This window comes from Argopecten irradians, chromosome 1 (assembly GCF_041381155.1).
Source record: "Argopecten irradians isolate NY chromosome 1, Ai_NY, whole genome shotgun sequence".
NCBI classification, from domain to species: Eukaryota; Metazoa; Mollusca; class Bivalvia; order Pectinida; family Pectinidae; genus Argopecten; species Argopecten irradians.
The window spans coordinates 59106987-59126327 of NC_091134.1; the positions used below are offsets into that span (position 1 = coordinate 59106987).

Here is a 19341-nt window from a genome sequence, read left to right on the forward strand (position 1 = left end):
ATCCGTTAGTCGTGGCATCGTTTTCCAAACTAAACGGCATTTTCAAAATCTGAATGCGCGCATTGATACCGAATGCACGTGCAGATAGGTACTTTTTCAACAATCGACCGCTTCATGGCCCGAGAGCAGGTTCAGTCATGCGAATCATTATTTTATACATAGGTAAGGGGCTCAAAGTTTTACATTATTAATTTGTTTGATATGAACAAAAAATCTAATTGAAAAATATTAAATATAAAAGTGTTGCGTTTTCATCAGCGCTCAGCATTTTTACATCTACCGTGCAGTGAAATGTGTACATATACGGTCAAACCATGAACCCAAGTTGTGGTCTAACAATTTCATTGCACATTTCTACAGTGTTATTATTAATTGAAAAGTGACTTCTACGGGTATGTTTTCATCTAAACCTGCAAAAGGCTTACAAACAAAAACTGTAATTAACACTGCATCGATTATTTATTGTAAATAATATTTATAAGTCATCATACATGTTTGATTGCCCATTTTAATGATTTTCACAGTTTAATTCATCAAACCTTGTGTTTTTAATAGCTTACCAAAGAAAAAATTGCATGTCAAACTTTTCGCCCAGTTAGGGCACATATAACTTTAAATATATGCTCATCCATTGAACATTTTGAAATTAAAATGCATATTTAGTATTATATTTAGTATTTTAGTAGTTAAGAGCAGTTTCAACAATAGTTCTTGTATTTATTGTAAAACGTTACATTCAGCTCTGAACACACAGAATGTTACTCAGTATAAATCTATATATACGTTTCACAACAATATGTCTGCCTCCCCTGTCTTCTGCGGGCCTTGTGTAACAGGTTGCTGAAAAATGAAATATATGATTAAAGGCTATTTTCTAAAGATAAAGTATTAATAAAGATTGACTTCATTTGTTGAACATTCGTTTCAACATTATTTCAAGTTCTGTTAAAATTAAAGTCACGTGAATTCACTTCCGAATTAATTAACTTCCAGGAAGTACAAGGAATAAGTATACTTGGTCAATTAGAGTATTCAGTTTTAAAAGCAAAACATGCATTATTACCACATTCGAATTTGATACATGTATTATCGAGAACTTGTTATGTTAAGTGATAGACTCCATATAGAGTAATACTGCGAGATTTTTTGAACAATACTTATGGATGGTGCATGAGAAGTGATTTATAAACTGCCAGAAACATAATACATGGTAACTTATTTATGAAGACATCTCCTGGTTATGTTATGACGGACTTCCAAGAAGCTAAACAAGATCCATTTCCACGAATTATTCAATGTTAGAACTGTGCATGTGAACTTTTGCCTTAATCACACCGTAGTGTGCATGTGCAGTTACATGTTTATTTGCAGACTCGGTCACCGGACGAATTCATCAGAGAATACAGTCTGCACACTAAAAGTTGTGGACTAATTGATGTAAGTATCTAAGTGCTGTAATATCTTGCGCGTGCATGCATAATATGCATACGATTGAGAGTCTAGACACGTGCTCAATTTTGACCTAACTGTGATGTAACAGATTTTGCATGACACCGTGGCCCCACTTATATTCCCCAAATAATTGTGGTTTTAGGCTGATAGAGTTTTATCGTTTGTAGGGGAATTAAGGTTCCATCTAATGTAATTTGTCATGTATTTTCAAATCAATAATTGAAGGTATATAACACAAGAAATATATAGTTTTATATATGGTGATGAACGGTAAGCGCTATAGAATATTTATATAACTATGAAAATATTATGCCTTGATTCAGAAAAGAATTTTCAGCCAAATTGTGTGGAACTTGGGAAAAAAATATACAAATTCACACAAACACATTTTAACACCTAAAAATTGTCAAATATATAAAGCACAATCTATAATGAAGGGAATGCGGACTTCATCTATTGTAAGAAACCAACAATTCTTCTAAAAATGCATCTTAGAAATTGTTGATGTATACAATTCTCTGACCATTTTTAAAACATGGCACTACTTTCTTTACGAAAGTATGGAAGCCCATACAGGCCAAGGGAGATAATACAATCCAAAATTACCTTAAAGTAAATCTCTATTGATCTGTATTTGTAATATCTGTTTTATTTACTTCACACACCTGAAAGCATATAAATGCTCTGGAATAGTACATGTTTTACACCTATTACACTTACTTAAGATATAATATATACATTTTGGTTTCCTAACAACTGAGTTTGTGCCATGATAATAGTTACCAGGTATGTACACATGTACATGGATTTGTCTTTTCTAGTATGTTTAAAAGGTTCATTTTAGGGCCTTTCCAAGATTATTCACCAAGAATGGGTGGAAGGCACCAACATAGAAATATAGAAAATTGGTTTTCTATTGCGAGTGCTACTAAAAATAAGTAGTTACCCAGATCACTCATCAAATTTTAATAAGAACCTCCTTCCCCCTCCCATATTTCGTTAATTCTGGAATAACCCCAAGCAAATATATTTTTTTCACATACCCTTAAATATCTATAAATTGCACTAAGGCCTTATCATAATCTGCTAGTAAATCAAGTACTTCATAGGCATCATCTTCACCATCACACTTGATCTCATAAACTGCACCTGAATAAGGAATTCCCAAAACATGATAAAGAATTAATATTGAATTCATCATGCAACATCAGTAGCCATATGTAGATGATATCATGGGTGCATATTGAAGGTGGTTTTTGGACATCAGAATTGGTGACTGACCGTTACATGATAACTGTATAGCTTTTGGACATTGGCATACATGTTGAGTTATTTCAGATACATGAGTTTGTAATGACTCCAAATTTACAATTCTGTATCCTTGAGGACTTAATTCATGGAGAAAGGTTTTCCTTATTTTCAGAATAAGTCGTTTTCCATTTTGAATAATTCTGGACACATACACAGACTTCTGTTCTTTGCGATTGTGTAAAAACTGCTTTGCTAGTTTTACTTTGGTAATTTTAATGAAATTATACCAGGTTTATGTGATTTTTTAGCTTTATAAGTGGGACGACCAGGATGCCTTTGACTCCTTCTGACACTATTAATACCTGTACTTCTACCAAAGAGTCGGGAACGCTTTTTCTTTGCTGCCATTCTCTTCACTTGTGTTCAATAAAACAATAATGACAATACTTCCATTACCCACGTGTCATCTACGTACCTTCATACATTGAATATCTCAAAGTGAACTTTTAATTCATATAATTTTCAGGTATATGAACCTACATACTATGTTAAATACAGAAGAAATGAAGTTCAGCAGAATGAAATGAAAAATAATTATTTCGAAAAGTTTTAAAATTGATGTCCGACCACAAACTGTCATGTCGATGTCTATGTCGACATGGCATATTTGTACAGGTATTCTGTTAGAATACTGTTTATGATCGCTACCAAAAGTGTCAATTATATCATGAGGAGAGTCAAACAAACTATTGACATATGTATTTACCTGTTTCTTGTTCTTGATTTCTTGTGATCTTAAATGTTTTCATTCACTTCACGTGAAGTCGCTGATTGACGTAAAACCGGAAGTTACTACAACAAAATACGCCATCATTAAATACTCGTGTAATGAACTGTTACAGGTTTGATATAATTCAAATATAGTTATACAACCTATTTAACTCATGAAAATTTTCAATATTTGAGATTTCCTATAAAATTCAAAAACTTTCTTACCTACTTTGTGCGCGTATGAATATATCATACAACGCTACTTTCGGTTTGGAATCGGTTGCACTACATATCCATCAACGAATATATTGCCAAAGCACGATTAATGTTTTTGGTAAGTTCTTTGTAATAAGCGAAAGTTACATATAGTAATTGGAGCCCATTTTGGAGATATACGACGTAAGATTATGATATATTATGTTATTAATTGACCGATGTATCACGAAAGCATGAAAACAATATGGCCGCCTCCATTACGAAGAACACATGGAAGAACATACACAAACACCGTCCTTATTACTGCTTTACTTTGTTATTCCCCTTCCGGTTGCCCTCCCTGTGGAAGCACATAATTCATTTTTGTAAGAAAAAACTATTTCTTATTTATGATAAACATACTGCATTTTTTTTTACTAGGGTCTGTATTTCTACAGTACCTTCATTAAAAATAGTGACTTGTCATACTAAAGCACAATGTTTTTGTTCTGTTAATAATGGGGAAATAATCAACTCAACTGCATAAATATCGTATGAGAATTTTATTGTAAAATGATATGTACTTAAGAAGAAAAACGGAAATAAATGTCTGGCTACTTTCATGTGAACTTTTACATTAGATGGAATCTTAAACTATTCATAAACCTAATGGTACAATTACTACAGGACGGTACTTGTTTATAAAGCGTATGTAATTGAAACTTACAACTTCCGTGTTTACAATTTACTAAATGTACTTCAATATAAACACGTACATCGTGCCACTGTTTCTGTACCACTGTTTTACACAACAATTAATAATTAATTAGCAAATACTTCTTTGAAGCCATGATATAAATGTTTGTATTCATAATCGTAAAACCAAAGTAACACGTACTATATATATACTGGTAATATTGGTGACCCAGTTAAAATATAAACACTAAATGTTCTGAAGATTAACAATGCACATGTACCACAAAGGTATACGGTCTTTGAGACAATGACTCACCTCACTTTGTGGGCCGCGGTGGCCGAGTGGTTAAGATGTCCCGACATATTACCACAAGCCCTCCACCTCTGGGATGCGGGTTCGAATCCCATGTGGGGCAGTTGCCAGGTACTGACAGCTGGCTGGTGGTTTTTCTCCGGGTACTCCGGCTTTCCTCCACCAACAAACCTGGCACGTCCTTACATGACCCTGGCTGTTAATAGGACGTAAAACTAAACAAACCAAACCAACTCACCTTCGAAATGTCACAACGTTTAACACTATACTCTGATGATATTGTTATTTATAACTATATAGATCCTTATGTCTCTATATTTTCCTATAATCTTACTGATTATAAGATACAACCATCCCCAATGATAACCAACTCGTTTGACATTCTCAGAAACACGTGTAGCTTTTCCGAGAATTAGTACACCCTGTGCAAACATTTAAAACACGTAGGCATAACAAGGTCAGTATACTATATAGAACGAACAGCACAGTAATCAGTGAACCTTGAACGTCATATAGTTTGGTGGCATGTCTGCCATCAGGTCGCATTACGGTGACTCGACTTTGCCAAGATAATTATGTCAGCAACTCGAGTTATAACAGGAAATGTTGCGAATATTATATCGGAAGACTCAATTTGCCGACACAAAAATATCACAACTAGTCATGCTATTACTCGCCCGCGGAAACCCAGTGTCTAACTCCACTACGCTCCGTTTATAGACTGAGTGGGTAACCGACGATGATGCACTTCTGATCATGATTGTGGATGAATGGAGATGATACGTGTGATACTGTGATTAAATATATAGTCAACACAGTAAAATGCTACATAAATGTTGACAGATTTATAACATTTTTCATTCTTGACTAAAAGATTTTCTGCTTACATGTATGGAAGTTTGATTAAATATTTCTTCATATCGAAAGGTATAGTAGTCATTTTATTAAAATTGTGGAATCTTAATACCTAAGTTCTGAAATATTATCATAATTCAACAAAAATGCATTGAAACATATTATGTATATAGTCTATGTTCCTTTGGCTGAAAAAAATTCAAAAAAGTTTACTTAAAACCCTTAGGCAATGCAAATGTATTGCTTATGCATACAAATCGTTCCCTGATCGCCCTTTCCTCCTTAAAAGAGTACAGTTCAATAATAAAATGTTACTTGTACAAACATTTCGGAGTGGATACTCGACAGTTTGTGATGATCCTATAATTATTTATTCTTATGTAATAGTATAAGTCATAGAAAGACTTTCTATGGCGTGATAAAAAAGGAAAATGTATTTGAAACCGTTTAAAACGGCTAAAAACTGCTTTTTACTAGAAGTAATTAAAACGCGGGTAAACTTTTTGAATGGTGGTACACGAAGAACTCATCGAGGATAATTTTTAAACCTCGATGACCCCATTTAAACTTTCACAAACGCATTCACTTCTTCAAAATATATTCCAAAATCAGTGCCAAAACCTGCAAAGTACCTTCTCTCAAATGATTCATTTATCAATAGATCTGGTAGAAATGCAGCTCTGAGACAGTATTTGGCTTTACCAACCGACAAGAAAAGTAGTTGGAACAAGTACGTCTCAAAAATTAATTCCAATACACCCCCGAAGAAAGTTTGGGAAAAACAACACCATCCTCCCACCTCATTAACAAAAATAAAACCTTTTCTTCAAAATTCGAAATAGCGACGCCTTTGCCAAAAATATTGCTGAAAATTCATCCGTCAGAAATCACTCCTAAAATTTCAAAAACTTAAAAAGGGAGGAACAGAGACGTCTAAATTTTAAATCCTCCAATAGTGAAAGTTACAATAGGCCTTTCGAGCTACCAGAACTGCTCGAGTCCCTCGAGAAATCAAAGGACTCGGCAGCTGGACCAGACGAAATTCCATATATGTTTTTTAAAAAACAATTACCAGACTCTTCACTAACATGCCTTTAAATATATCTAACCAAGTTTATTCTTCTGGCAAAATTCTCGAGTCTTGGAAAAAATCTACTATTATACCCCTTCCGAAGCCCGGAAAGGATGCTGCTGATGCCAATAACTATCGTCCTATTTCACTGACGAGCTGCATTGGTAAAACTCTTGAACGTATGATAAATACTAGATTCGTTTGGTTCCTAGAATCAAACAATAGTTCAAGTCCTCTGCAAAGCAGCTTTAGAAACCGCAGGGGAACGATAGAGCACCTAGTGAGGCTAGAATTATTAAAACGAGAAGCCTTTGCAAAGGAAAAACATCTTGTGGTCTTATTCTTTGACCTTGAAAAGACATACGACATAACTTAGAAATATGTATTTATGTATTCATCTATATGATATCGGTATACGTGGTAATCTGCCAAAGTTTATTTCAAATTTTATACCTGATATCAATTTATCTCTGCATGAGAGGGCAAAGTCCAGTGCATTACCCGGAGAACACAAATCCTCCTTCCGGAAGTGCATTAGGGTTTTCCCTGATCATGTTCAGACATACACTGACGGCTCAAAAGATGGTGATAAAGTTGCAGCAGCATACTGTACATCTAATCATTGTTCCTCTATCCGTCTTCCAGATATTGCCTCCATTTTCTCTGCGGAAGCATTTGCTATCGGTCTGGCTATTGACCACAAATACACCGCATTGAAAAGGCAAATCATCTGATCCGACTCTCATTTGGTTCTTCAGGCTTTGAAATCAAGAAACTCTAGAAACACTCCAATCCAAAATCTTTTCATCTGAACATTTCGATTGTCTTCTCTAAAACTCAAATTACTTATCGCTGGCTTCCCAGTCATGTGGGTATAAAGGGGAATGAAAAGGCTGCTAAGACAGCTAAGATTTCTATAATACACTGACATCAAACCCTTTAATTAAGTCAGCCATCAAACACCATTGGCAACAAAGGTGGTCTACCGAAACAAACAAGAAACTGTTTAAGGTAGAGGGTCCCTTTTTAGAGTTTGTTTTTCTAGTTAGAATTAAAAGTTAAAAAACTAAAATAAAACATACATTTTATATACCAAAATGTTGCAGTATTTACCAACTAATTACTTGTTTCAAATGAAGTCAACACATACTCCACTGTGTTTAATATATTCTTTATAAATAATACTATGCATATGCAAAATATTTAGCTTCAACTCCTCTATGTTTTGAATTATTTGGGTTTCTTTTTTGTAATGTATGGGGAACCAAGAAATGACCTTAAACCTTAAAATACAACCTTTACTTAATCCTAAACTGTCCAGTCGTAGAGACAGCAGAGAGGAAGTTGTTCTCTCTCGGCTCCGAACTGGACACACATATTTCACATTCATATCTTTTGAGATTGGAGGATCCTGCTCCATGCCATGCATGTGATTCTCCTCTCACAGTGGAGGATGTTTTAGTGCTCTGTATTAATTTTAAACACATAAGAGATAAGTTTTATATGTCGTGAAACATAATCGTATTTTCAATTATCTCAAGGAAATCGGCATTTTTTAAACAAAATATGAACGTTTTCCCATCTTATCATCGTATCAACTCAACATTTTATCGTTTCTTCAATATTGTGCATGAGGTTTCTCACGTGTTTTAACCAAAACTATTTTATCCTTTATAATCTTTTTTATGGAATTAACATTTACAATCTGTTTTTTAGTTCTCATTTGCCTTTCTCTTATCCTGATCTTTTAGATACAAGCATTACTTATCTTCCGTCTTTAGTTTAACCCTAAAGACCTTAGTTGTCGATGGGCCGTAAATCAGAAACAAACAAACAAACAACCGGTACTCATAAGACAGATAGTTTTTGTGTATTTTATGAAGTATTTAAACTTTCAGCCAGGACCTACATATCTTATCTATTTTGATTTAATATCGTTTTGTATTTGCATTACAAATACAATGTAATAAGTTGATATGAGGACATGGAAATAACAATTCCATAGACATCATATTTATATGGAAATTATTTTTTCTCGATTTGATCAATGCACAGTAATACCAAACCAATCAATAGACAAATGATTAGCTATGATTTTACAAATTCTATTAGGGATTCTAGTACCCATGTAGATATAAAACGTAATTTAATTAAAAGGATCGGAAATGACATCTCACATCAGTAAATACTAAGTATGCTCATGACTGTTATTCATATTTATAGTAAATAACACCCAATCAATATTTAATATTTGGCAACATTGCTGAACGGTGGACAATTTGAAATTCAGTGTTATATGAACTCAACTAAATTCGAACTCCTGTAATTTGTGTACCCTTTTCTCTATAACAGTATGTACAATCTTCATTTGATTGCAAACTACTGTTGGTTGAGTCTTGCAGTTCTTGTTTAGTTTTTAAAACATTTGTAACTGGTACTCCGTATACGAGAAAAGGAAAAGAAAGGGTATTGATAACATATTCGTTAAAGATGCTCCACCGCTGACAAATGGTATTTTTTCACTATTAAAAACAGGAACAGACGATTAAATATTTTTCTTCAGTTACAAAAGTTACTTACTTTACACCATTACCACCATTGAAAAGTTTGAGCTTCTAATTTTACTTCAAGTTAAAGATATGAAAAATAATTAATTGCATCCCGAAAAAATTCCGTGTCACTATATCCTATATGGAAGAAAGTACTGATTGCGCATGCATCAAAGGCGAAATGAAGCATTTTATATTATTTTTGTGTTAATTAGACATATATATACATGATCAAACACCAATCATTGTTCAACTAATGAATATCATTAATGCCTTGTCGGCGGTGGAGCATCTTTAAATAATACTCATTGTAACTATATAAATATATTTGTGATTGTATTGTTTTTCTTTTATATATATAGACATTTATACGTGTAGTTTTCCTTAACTGTGTGCTAAATGAAACTCATATTATTCATTTTCCTGTACTTTCAGATTTTCAACATCAATGCTAATGCCTACACATTGGAAGAAGTTTACAACGTGTTAGCAGAAATGGCGCTAGGTTCATTAAATGATGTTCAGCATATGGCGTTTATCGCAGAATACATTTTAGTGTTTGTAGTGAATTTTACGGGTTATGGATTAATACTGATATACTTATTCATAAACGGATGCAAGGAAAAGAAGGGCGATGCTGGTAAACCTTTAATTTGTGTTAACAACGTACAGAAATCGGATGTCTGCACGGGTTCAAAACCTGTGACTTCCACCCCAAAACCGACAATTCACACTGCTAACATCTGCAATCTAAGTGCCATGACACGTAAAAACCTATTTCATGAATACTTTCATAATAGTGACGTGTTTGAACAGTTTCATGACGATATGGTCAACTACACGAAATGTGGAGAACGTCTCTGTGAGAAAGTATTACTTAACCTCATAGACATTGGTAATATACTTCCTATCGGCCATCTTTCACATCATGTCTGTCCGATATATCCCGACACGTCAGAAGGAACCTTGGAAAAGACGACCGGTAAACAGGATAAGTCATCGCAATCAGCAGATGAAGAGAAGTCCTATGTCCCAGCCGAGGATACACAGACAGGAGAACATGATCATAAGGGAGGTGAAAACACGGATCACAGACAAAGTATGGATACCGGTCAGTCCAGAGATCTCGACAACGCGACAAATGGGACCTACAGACAAAGTTTAGATACCGGTCAGTCCAGAGATGTAGACCAGAACACCCATGAGACAAGGTTGGATGAAAAACGAAAAACTGGCAGTACTTCTGCAAGTGCCGAAAAATCTTCCATCGCTTTGGATGCTGGGGAACACTGTGTAGATGTGGACATGCCGGTGGTACGAACTGGAATACATAACATGACGAAGTAAGCTATGACCTCACCTAGGATAATTTCTACCACTTGTGGAACATTAAGAATTACGTATGTACCAAGTTTTCGAAACATAAGCTTAAATTGATAAGGTGTTATATAAATCATTCATTCTTTGTTCATGTAAAAATAAATTGGATTTAAAACATTTAAACCATTATTTATCAGATGGTTAATGTAGCTATTGAAAATACTAGTCTTACAGATGTGAGAGTTAAATGGGTAAGGATAACAGGTATTTGAGACAATAACTTACGCATTACGTAAACTGTATACTATAAGGTTAAAGATAAGATATGCAGATGCAACAGTTTATACTCAAATCGAAGCGACGTACTATTTGAAAGGATTTAGGAAAGGTGGAGTAGCAAAATCTGTCCACTCTCCGATTTTTTTCTTCAAATTTCTTTTTTAATATCAGAAATCAAATAATTATTGGAAAGAAATAAATTTTCGTCGTCAATTTAAAATCGTAAGATACCAATTAATGTTATCAATCCCCCTTATGTAGATAAAAACTATTTTAAATTAAATTAAAAATCATTAAAGAGGGAAACAGGGTTACGTTTGATTTGAAAATAAAACTTGTTTAATCTAAAAAGAATAGCAGCACCACAAAGGCTACAAATTTAACTTTGACCAATCTGGAGGCATTTATTTCGTTACAATGGTAACAGAGTATTTAAAACTGTTACTAAAATGTATCTCATTCGGCATACCCCATAGCCCATATGTGCCAATTTTCACTTGAGGTCTCCATTTTGTTCCCATAGCAGCCAGCCTTTTTGAAAGTGATACCATGTTATTCAGCATACTTCATAACCCCTACATACCAATTTTCACTTAAATCTGACAATATGTAAATTTAAATTAATCAGAGGCCTCCATTTTGTTTCCATGGCATCCAATCTCTCTCAAAGTGATACCATGTTATTCAGCATACCTCATAACCTCTAAATACCAATTTTCACTTAATCATGACATCATTTAAATTTCAGCTAATCAGAGGCCTCTGTTTTGTTACTATGGCAACATTTTTCAAAGGTGTTACCATGATATTTAGCATGTACAATTATTACTGTACAAAAATTTTCGCTTACGTAGGACTAAGGAATCATAAACTGGAAATGTATAGCTAGTTATACTAAGAAGTGGTCCGTTGCTACTTGCAATCTCTATTTTCAAATCATTAAAAACTGTTTTCCCGGATTTAAATTTCGAAACTAATTTACATATAGACAGAAAATATCATGAGAGTATTTTCAGTGTGGGGTAAAATTGTGAACAAAACCCATAATAGGGTGAAATGAGATGACAAAGTTTTCGGTTTTCCCAAAAGTGTTAAATTTTCGTAAAAATACGATTTCAAACAAAATAAAAGAAATGACATAAATATAAAGTATACAATCTACTCAAAGGATTTATGAATACAAAATTTAGAATATTCAACAATGACTAAGCTATTATGGCATGTTTGTGCAGGTAGTTTTAATGAAGATACGAAGAATTTAGGACCTTTTGGCCTTTTCAAAATCACAAAAGTAGTGTCATGTTGAAACGATAGCTATTAGTACTTTCGATATGCAAAGTTTCAAGAAAGTTGGGTTTTGGGCAGTTTCTATCGGATTTTTAACATTAGCTTGAACACCACCTTTACCAAAGCAATCATTGTCGAGGATTATGTGGTATATTTTTAATTTTCTGAAGCTAAAATGCATTCAAATGAAATTATCATTTAATTTATTGTAGCTAAGATACCTGAGATGAATTATTATCGTTATTATTTTTTTCTTGTGTGTTTTTAGTGATGACAATAAGCCTCCAGACCCAGGCATATATGATCACAGGAAAGATGTAGATAACAACATGTCATTCTCTAGGTCGCAGTCCGATACGAATATTGAAGGAACAAAGAATAGTCAAGACTCTACTTCCATTAAAGATGCGAACCCGGAGACACAGCCTCTTCAAGGCGTTGGTGGGGTAATTGACAATATACGTGAAACAAAGTCAGACAGCGAACCAGATGGCAAAAGCCCTTATTCTGATCAACAATTTAGCTTGACGGCTGTCGACCACATGGAACAAAACGCAGGTCCCAATTCCAAAGAAGATTTTGTTAGTATCAAACAAAACTTACATGAATTTGAAGCACAAAAAATAGTCAACATTCTCGGCCATGAACCAGATAAGAAAGCTCACAAGAAAGAAAATGCCGGCCCTCAATCGAGACCTCAAGGTGATTTCCAGCAGTATCAATATAACAGTTTCACTGCGTCAGCGAAGAAAACAGAAAATATGCCTGAGGAATATGACGACACTTCTGACCCGAAATTAGATCAAAGTACTGATCTTAACGATGATTTGACCTACAGACAAAATGGACGTACAAGTCAAAAGAATGAGAATACGGAGATGGCACACATGACTGAAGACGATGATGGTAGCAAGCAAAAAAACGAAGATCCAAACAAAGAAATGTCTCGTCTGCATTTCCAAAGAGTGGATGATCGCAATGATCAGTATTCTGGCCAACAAATGCAGCTCCGGAGATATTCTGACCCAAATGACCAAAACGCACCATGTAGGGTTCAAACCGCTGGCACAGTATCACACCAAGAAGGTGCTTGTTTCATTTGTGAAATAGATCATGGATCATATTCTCGTCCTCGCGTAACGCATACCAGTAATCAAACAGCCGGGTCTCCGTCACAAAAGGAAGAAGATCAAAGAGGACGGCCAATGACGCTACAGACACAACAGGATTTAGTCAGACACAATCCCCAACCTCCAGGTGCTAGTTCACGTAATGGTCGCTGTGAGAGAATGGAACTAGAAATTCAAAGGTCCGCACATCACGGCAATGATCACCATACACCAGCGATTTCTCCATTGGAGGTTAACATCCATGTCAATGATCCTAATAGAGAAGAACCTGGAGGGTTGGTTGAGAATCGGGATCAGACAGTGCAGGAAGATCTCCAAACTGGAGAGTATTTATCAATTCACCAGAATCGACAAGAAGTTGGCGATCCGTATATGGGCTACAGAATAACACTCAGTAATACAATACGACTTGATCAAGCTGCTAGACACGATACAACGAATTTACTGCTACGTGGACGGCAGAATTTCTTACAGCAACAGGACCATATTCCTGAGGTATGTTAATAAGATATGTACATATATAAATACTGTGGATATATCGGCAGTACTCTCCTTTTATCGTTTTCAACGCGGGATAGTCCCTGTTTCCACAGCAGATTTCAAACCCGAATATTTTTTACTTACCAAATCACTGTACAAGTACATTTAAAAGATCTTTTTAATGTAAAAGAGCTTCTGTTTGGGCCATTTTATCAGACCAGTTTAATTCAGACATAATCCTTGCGCTGACATATTTACCATTTTATCTATTTTTTCGATAAAAAGCTGCTGATATGTTTCCGTTGATTACGATATATGAGGGTCCATTTTATTTTATAACCGAGATGAAGATTGACGAAGATTTGCTTCCTTTAGATTTAATAACCTCCTGTAGTAATTTGAAATTAATATACGAGCACATATGCTTATACAGTGCTTTCAACATACAAAATAATCCTTATATGTATCAGAATAATGAATAATTAGAAGATGAAAACAAGTTTGTCATTAACTATAGAATGTGTTTTTTTAATTTCAGAGGAGACAAGGCCGCGTACACGTGCTCCCTCCAAGGAACGGAAGTGTCTATGGTAAGCAACTCACTACACATCTCTGAATGTATTTTTAGAGGAGGAGATGGTCATTTTTACGTTTTAAAACATTTTTTGAAGTGCTGAAATGATAACCAAGGTTTTCACATCATATCCATTCTTAAAATCTCTCCGCAGATATTTAAAGAAACAAATAAATAAAACAAAATAAAAGCAAATTGCTGTCTAATAAAATTGTTTTTCAATTATAGGTATAGCACACAGGGGACCTGTCCCTAGGCCGAGACGTTCTATAGAGTATATGGTGAGCAATTTGAAATTGTATTGCAAGCAATACTAGATGAAATTATCTATCTAGAATTTTGATTAATTTCCTATATTTTTTGTTTTGTTTTGGAATGTTGAAGTGCATTATTAACTTATAGTAATTGTCTGTGTGTGGTTGATATATATCCATTATAAAGATACCATTTAACAAGAATATCAGTGTTTTTGTAAATGTTTTAGTGTATAGTCAAGTTGACATAAATTATGTTTATGACATGAACTTCAAAATTTGTTCTTAGGACGATTCCGATATACCAGAATATCGTGATCACGACATTGGCTTTGATGATGGTAAGCATTTAATCAGACTAATTATTTTTGATTTAATGTACCGTTTTTTACTTCAAATAATATATATATTATTATCGTCAGTAAAGGAAATCGGTGATATTCTTGAAAGAACCTATTATTACCTATTACGCATGATTCGTTTGTTATCATGTGATTGCATCTATTCTGTAGTGAAACCTTCCAAAATAAAAGACTACATTTATAAAATCCTATCCGATATGGCCTTTCACGTAAAATGCTATACTTATTTAAGGGATGCTGTGTATGGTCTGCAGAAACAGAGTTGCGAATGTTCGTCTTCAGCCTTGTGGTCACGTGATATACTGTGGTGAATGTGCCACCTCACAGCCGTCTTGTCGGGAGTGTGGCGAACTTGTGGAGGATACTCAACAGTAGCGTAGACTTCATAACAGCCTAGTTTTTCGTTACATCCATATATGTTTGTAAGCAAAATCATACGATCCTTTCATAATATCCCAATGTGTTTGCATTTTGTAAAACCAACCGAGGGACTTTCATTAAATTCCTGTATGTGTTTTTAAAATTTCAGCTATATATAGCATATAGTACCTATATTTTTTCTCATTGTAGTAGCATCACATATGTATTATTGTATATAAAATTGACTTATTAGCCCACCATCATCAGATGTTGGGCTATTCAAATCGCCTTTTGTCCGTGGTCCGTCCGTCCTTCCGTCCGTCCGTCCGTCCGTCCGTCCGTTAACAATTCTTGTTACCGCTATTTCTAAAAAATTGCTAAAGGGATCTTTCTCAAATTCCATATGTAGGTTCCCTTAGTACCCTAGTTGTGCATATTGCATTTTGGGACTGATCGGTCAACAAGATGGCCGACCAGCCACCATCTTGGATTTTGATAGTTAAAGTTTGTTACCGCTATTTCTCAGAAAGTACTGAAGGGATCTGTCTTAAATTTCATATCTAAGCTCCCCTAGGACCCTAGTTGTGCATATTGCATTTTGGGACTGATCGGCCAACAAGATGGCCGTCCAGCGGATTTTGATAGTTAAAGTTTGTTACCGCTATTTCTCAGAAAGTAATGAAGGTTTCCTTCTCAAATTTCATATCTAGGTTCCTGAACCTAGGAACCTAGCTGTGTATATTGCATTTTGGGACTGATCGGCCAATAAGATGGCCCGACCGGCAGCCATCTTGAATTTTGATAGTTTAAGTTTGTTACCGCTATTTCTTAGAAAGTACTGAAGGGATTTTTCTCAAATTTCATATATAGATTTCCCTAGGACCTCTAGTTGTGCATATTGCATTTTTGGACTGATTGGTCAACAAGATGGCCGCCTGGCAACCATCCTGGATTTTGCTAGTGAAAGTTTGTAACTGCTATTTCTCAGAAAGTACTGAACGGATTGTTCTCAAATTTTCATGAAGGTTCTTCTAGGGCCCTAGTTCTGCCTATTGCATTTTGAGACCGATTAATCAACAAGATGGCCGACCACCATCTTGGATTTTGACAGTGTATAGTTTGAAAAGCAGAGAACAGAGGTTTAAGTTTGTAACGATGAAATAAGAAGTTTAAGTTTGAAAAGCAGAAAAAAGAACTATAAGTTTAAAAAGCAGAGAAAAGATCCCTCTTTCATTTTTTCATACATAGATCAATTTTTGGTGGGCGCCAAGATCCCTCTGGGATCTCTTGTTGAATATAATGTAGACGAAATGTATAGCAATGGAAGTAATGACTGTTTGACCCTGTGTGAGGTCATCTGAATGTCATCTGCATCCATTCATTTTTTTTATAATGTATCTGGCTTGTCTAGATAATGGAGTCTTTTAAGTAAAGTTGTCACTCTTTGTCATGGAGCAGCACGTCATAATGTTGTTACCTTTGCATTATTGATTTACAAATTTAATGTTGTTTCTATTAGTTTATTATCAGACATCTAGGAGAATTTATGAATAAAATAATTGAATATTAGATGTTTGGCAAAGATATTCCATAGAGTTATGCAAATCTTTATTATTGTATCTTTTTCACAATTACTATTACTACATTAGTGTCTTGTTTTATACAATCTAATCTGTGTCTTTTTATTTCAATTATATAACGTAACAAGCAAAGTTTTTTTAACGTCTTTTTGATGAAATACTATAAAAAATTTAAACATAATGTTTTGTCTATACAAATTTGTAATCAAATGTATGTATGTATCTGAAGATGATTTTTATGAAGTAGTGTTTGGTTTTCGTGTTTTGTGTTTATGTAAACATTACATATCATGTTTATGTGAAGTTTTGTTTAATAAACGATTCTTGCTTGTTACAAACTACATGCACCGGAAACAAAACAAAACGTAGATAACGTGTTATGTATGATCGATCATCGAGCAGAATATAAGGAATATCCATTCTGTGATATAGCAGTGATGCGAGCAATTTTGAGTTAAACAAATTGAAAAACTGCGAAAAAAGGCTAATAGTTTATTAATCTTTATAGGTTTTTGGTAAAAATTCGCTTGAAGCATGGGTTGACTTCGAATGGCGGTGCTACTATTGTTTACAACAGTTATAATGAGTCATATTGATACATGAAAAAATAAAGTTTCGATGACTGAAACCCCCTTTCCATCAAAATACGATTTCTTTTCATGAATATTGGGATCAAGGTAAATCCATCAAACCTTATGGTTTTTATTAGCGTATTGAAGAAACAATAACATGTCAAAACTAGATTACTTTACTCGCCGTAAACTTACTTTGATATTGAAATCACAATATTTAGCGAGTAAAAAAGAAAGTTGGTTTCCTGTATGCAATGGTCACATACACAATTACAATAATTACTTTATCCGAAAATATGTAAACACGATAATCGACATCTATAAACAAAGCTTTCGGTCAGTATTTAATGAAGTACCGAATAAAAGTATAAGATAGGATATACTACCAAGGACTTCGGAAGGGTAACACATTCTCAGATAAAAATAAATATTCTGATCGGAGACAAATCATGGTAATGCAAACACAATCTTCAACTAGGATTTGATGATGACATGAGTGTAATCTATGATCGAGTTCGACCTTGTATTGTAAGTGGAAACGGGGTGTTTCCAAATAAGGTGAAGATGTCGACCATAAGATTTTTACGTAGTCCTTGTAAGAGTTTTACATAGCATGGAGAGTGCAAGAGAACCGGAATTACTGGCTGATCTCATACAATCCACTCATGTCGCCCGAGGCTGTATTACATGGCTATAAATGTTGTAACACCCTCGGTAAGGCAAGCTATTTGCAACATGTTGTGATCCTTGGGTAGAAAATCCCTATCTTTCATATCCACATATGAAAGAAAGAGTATTATGATATTGTTAACTACCAAAGCACTGGATAGATTCAAAAGTTCCACACCAGTTATACAGATTACGCATGTACAGCACTACTTATATAGCCTTCTAAAAATACAAATTTCAAAGAAGACAATCGACAGAAAAAATTATATACAGACACTTAATACGACAGACATTATTACATTATAATGATTGTCTGTCATTTAAGTATCTTCTGGATTTTCCATGTTTAAAGCAAGTGTTTAAGCTATTTAGGTTTGGTGTAACAGAAAATATTAAGCAACACCTTCATTGCAAGTATGATGTTAGAATTATGCCTGCTGCCTCATTGCATGATCGGAAAAGGTGACTTAATCTGGGATCTCAATTCTAGTGGCTACCTGAATCAAGATATATTGGATTTCTGTCTCAAATACCATAGTGAACGTTTCTTTCTCAGGAAAGCTTTCCTATCACTGCAAACCAGTTAATAATAATAAGATAATCCTCTCTAATGGTGAACATTAGATTAATATTGTTTGCTGAAGCCACGAGATTAAGGTTCCATATTTAGTTGCCTATTACGATCATGCAATGGAGCAGCAGCCACAGTTCTAACAAAATGCTTGCAATGCAGGTGTTGTTTGAGATTATCTCATAAAACAAACTTAAACACTTGCTTAATATATAAAATATTCAGGAGATACATAATTGACAGACTATACCTTTTATTGAATATGACCTAATTAATCCCTGTCATCCCCAGCTCATATGACCCTAATCTTAACCAGATCATTACGGAACCTAAAAAAGAGCTCTAAACGTCACTCTGAGGCTATGGAATGATTGAAAATGTAGAACTTAATTTTCATCCTAGGTAACCATGAAATTAAGATTCTAAAACTTAGTCGCCATTTACAATCATGCAGTGGGGCAGCAGGCATAAAAACTAAACATCCTACCTCAGTGAAGGCATTGCTTGAAATTAAGCTCATCAAACAAGTCTAAAAAATATATTAAAACCATGCTTTAAACATGGGAAAACAGTGTATGGCTTATTGGACAGATGATACCATACATTGAATGATGACCTAATCTTATGCCACGTGTCCCCTAGCCTATGTGACCCTAGGATGTGATCATCTTTAAGCAGATCACATGCCAAGATCCTTATACAGTACCAATACATTAATTTTCAAATCTATCAAATCTTGATGAAAAAAT

At 34.5% G+C, this 19341-nt stretch overlaps 1 protein-coding gene and 1 long non-coding RNA gene across 7 annotated transcripts; one reads left to right on the forward strand and one right to left on the reverse strand.

The window, feature by feature from the left end:
* Positions 1-490: 490 nt before the first annotated feature.
* LOC138335563 (uncharacterized) lies at positions 491-5111 on the reverse strand. 4 transcript variants are annotated; one of them, XR_011210301.1, is made up of 5 exons: positions 4917-5111; positions 3470-3555; positions 2496-2601; positions 2059-2117; positions 491-840 (listed from the first exon to the last, which is right to left on the reverse strand). It is a non-coding gene; the product is annotated as an uncharacterized lncRNA (long non-coding RNA). The 4 variants fall into 4 exon arrangements; XR_011210298.1 differs by lacking the exon at positions 2059-2117 and having other exon boundaries at positions 4917-5091; XR_011210299.1 differs by lacking the exons at positions 2059-2117; positions 4917-5111 and adding an exon at positions 4682-4908.
* On the forward strand, positions 1022-18325 carry LOC138335540 (uncharacterized). Of its 3 annotated transcripts, none has more exons than XM_069284687.1 (7): positions 1022-1437; positions 9590-10497; positions 12309-13665; positions 14189-14240; positions 14453-14505; positions 14768-14819; positions 15073-18323. In XM_069284687.1, the coding sequence occupies exons 2-7, from the start codon at positions 9650-9652 to the stop codon at positions 15213-15215; spliced, it is 2505 nt and encodes an 834-aa protein (XP_069140788.1). In that variant the 5' UTR covers positions 1022-1437; positions 9590-9649; the 3' UTR covers positions 15216-18323. The 3 variants fall into 3 exon arrangements, with proteins under 3 accessions (XP_069140788.1, XP_069140781.1, XP_069140797.1); XM_069284680.1 differs by lacking the exon at positions 1022-1437 and adding an exon at positions 3737-3808; XM_069284696.1 differs by lacking the exons at positions 1022-1437; positions 14768-14819 and adding an exon at positions 3737-3808 and having other exon boundaries at positions 15073-18325.
* Positions 18326-19341: the final 1016 nt, after the last annotated feature.

Bases quoted from the DNA above. Each gene is read 5' to 3' on its own strand.
- LOC138335540 (XM_069284680.1), top strand. The intron at 10,498-12,308 runs GTAAGCTATGAC...GTGTGTTTTTAG, and splicing joins GGAATACATAACATGACGAA to TGATGACAATAAGCCTCCAG. The intron at 13,666-14,188 runs GTATGTTAATAA...TTTTAATTTCAG, and splicing joins AACAGGACCATATTCCTGAG to AGGAGACAAGGCCGCGTACA.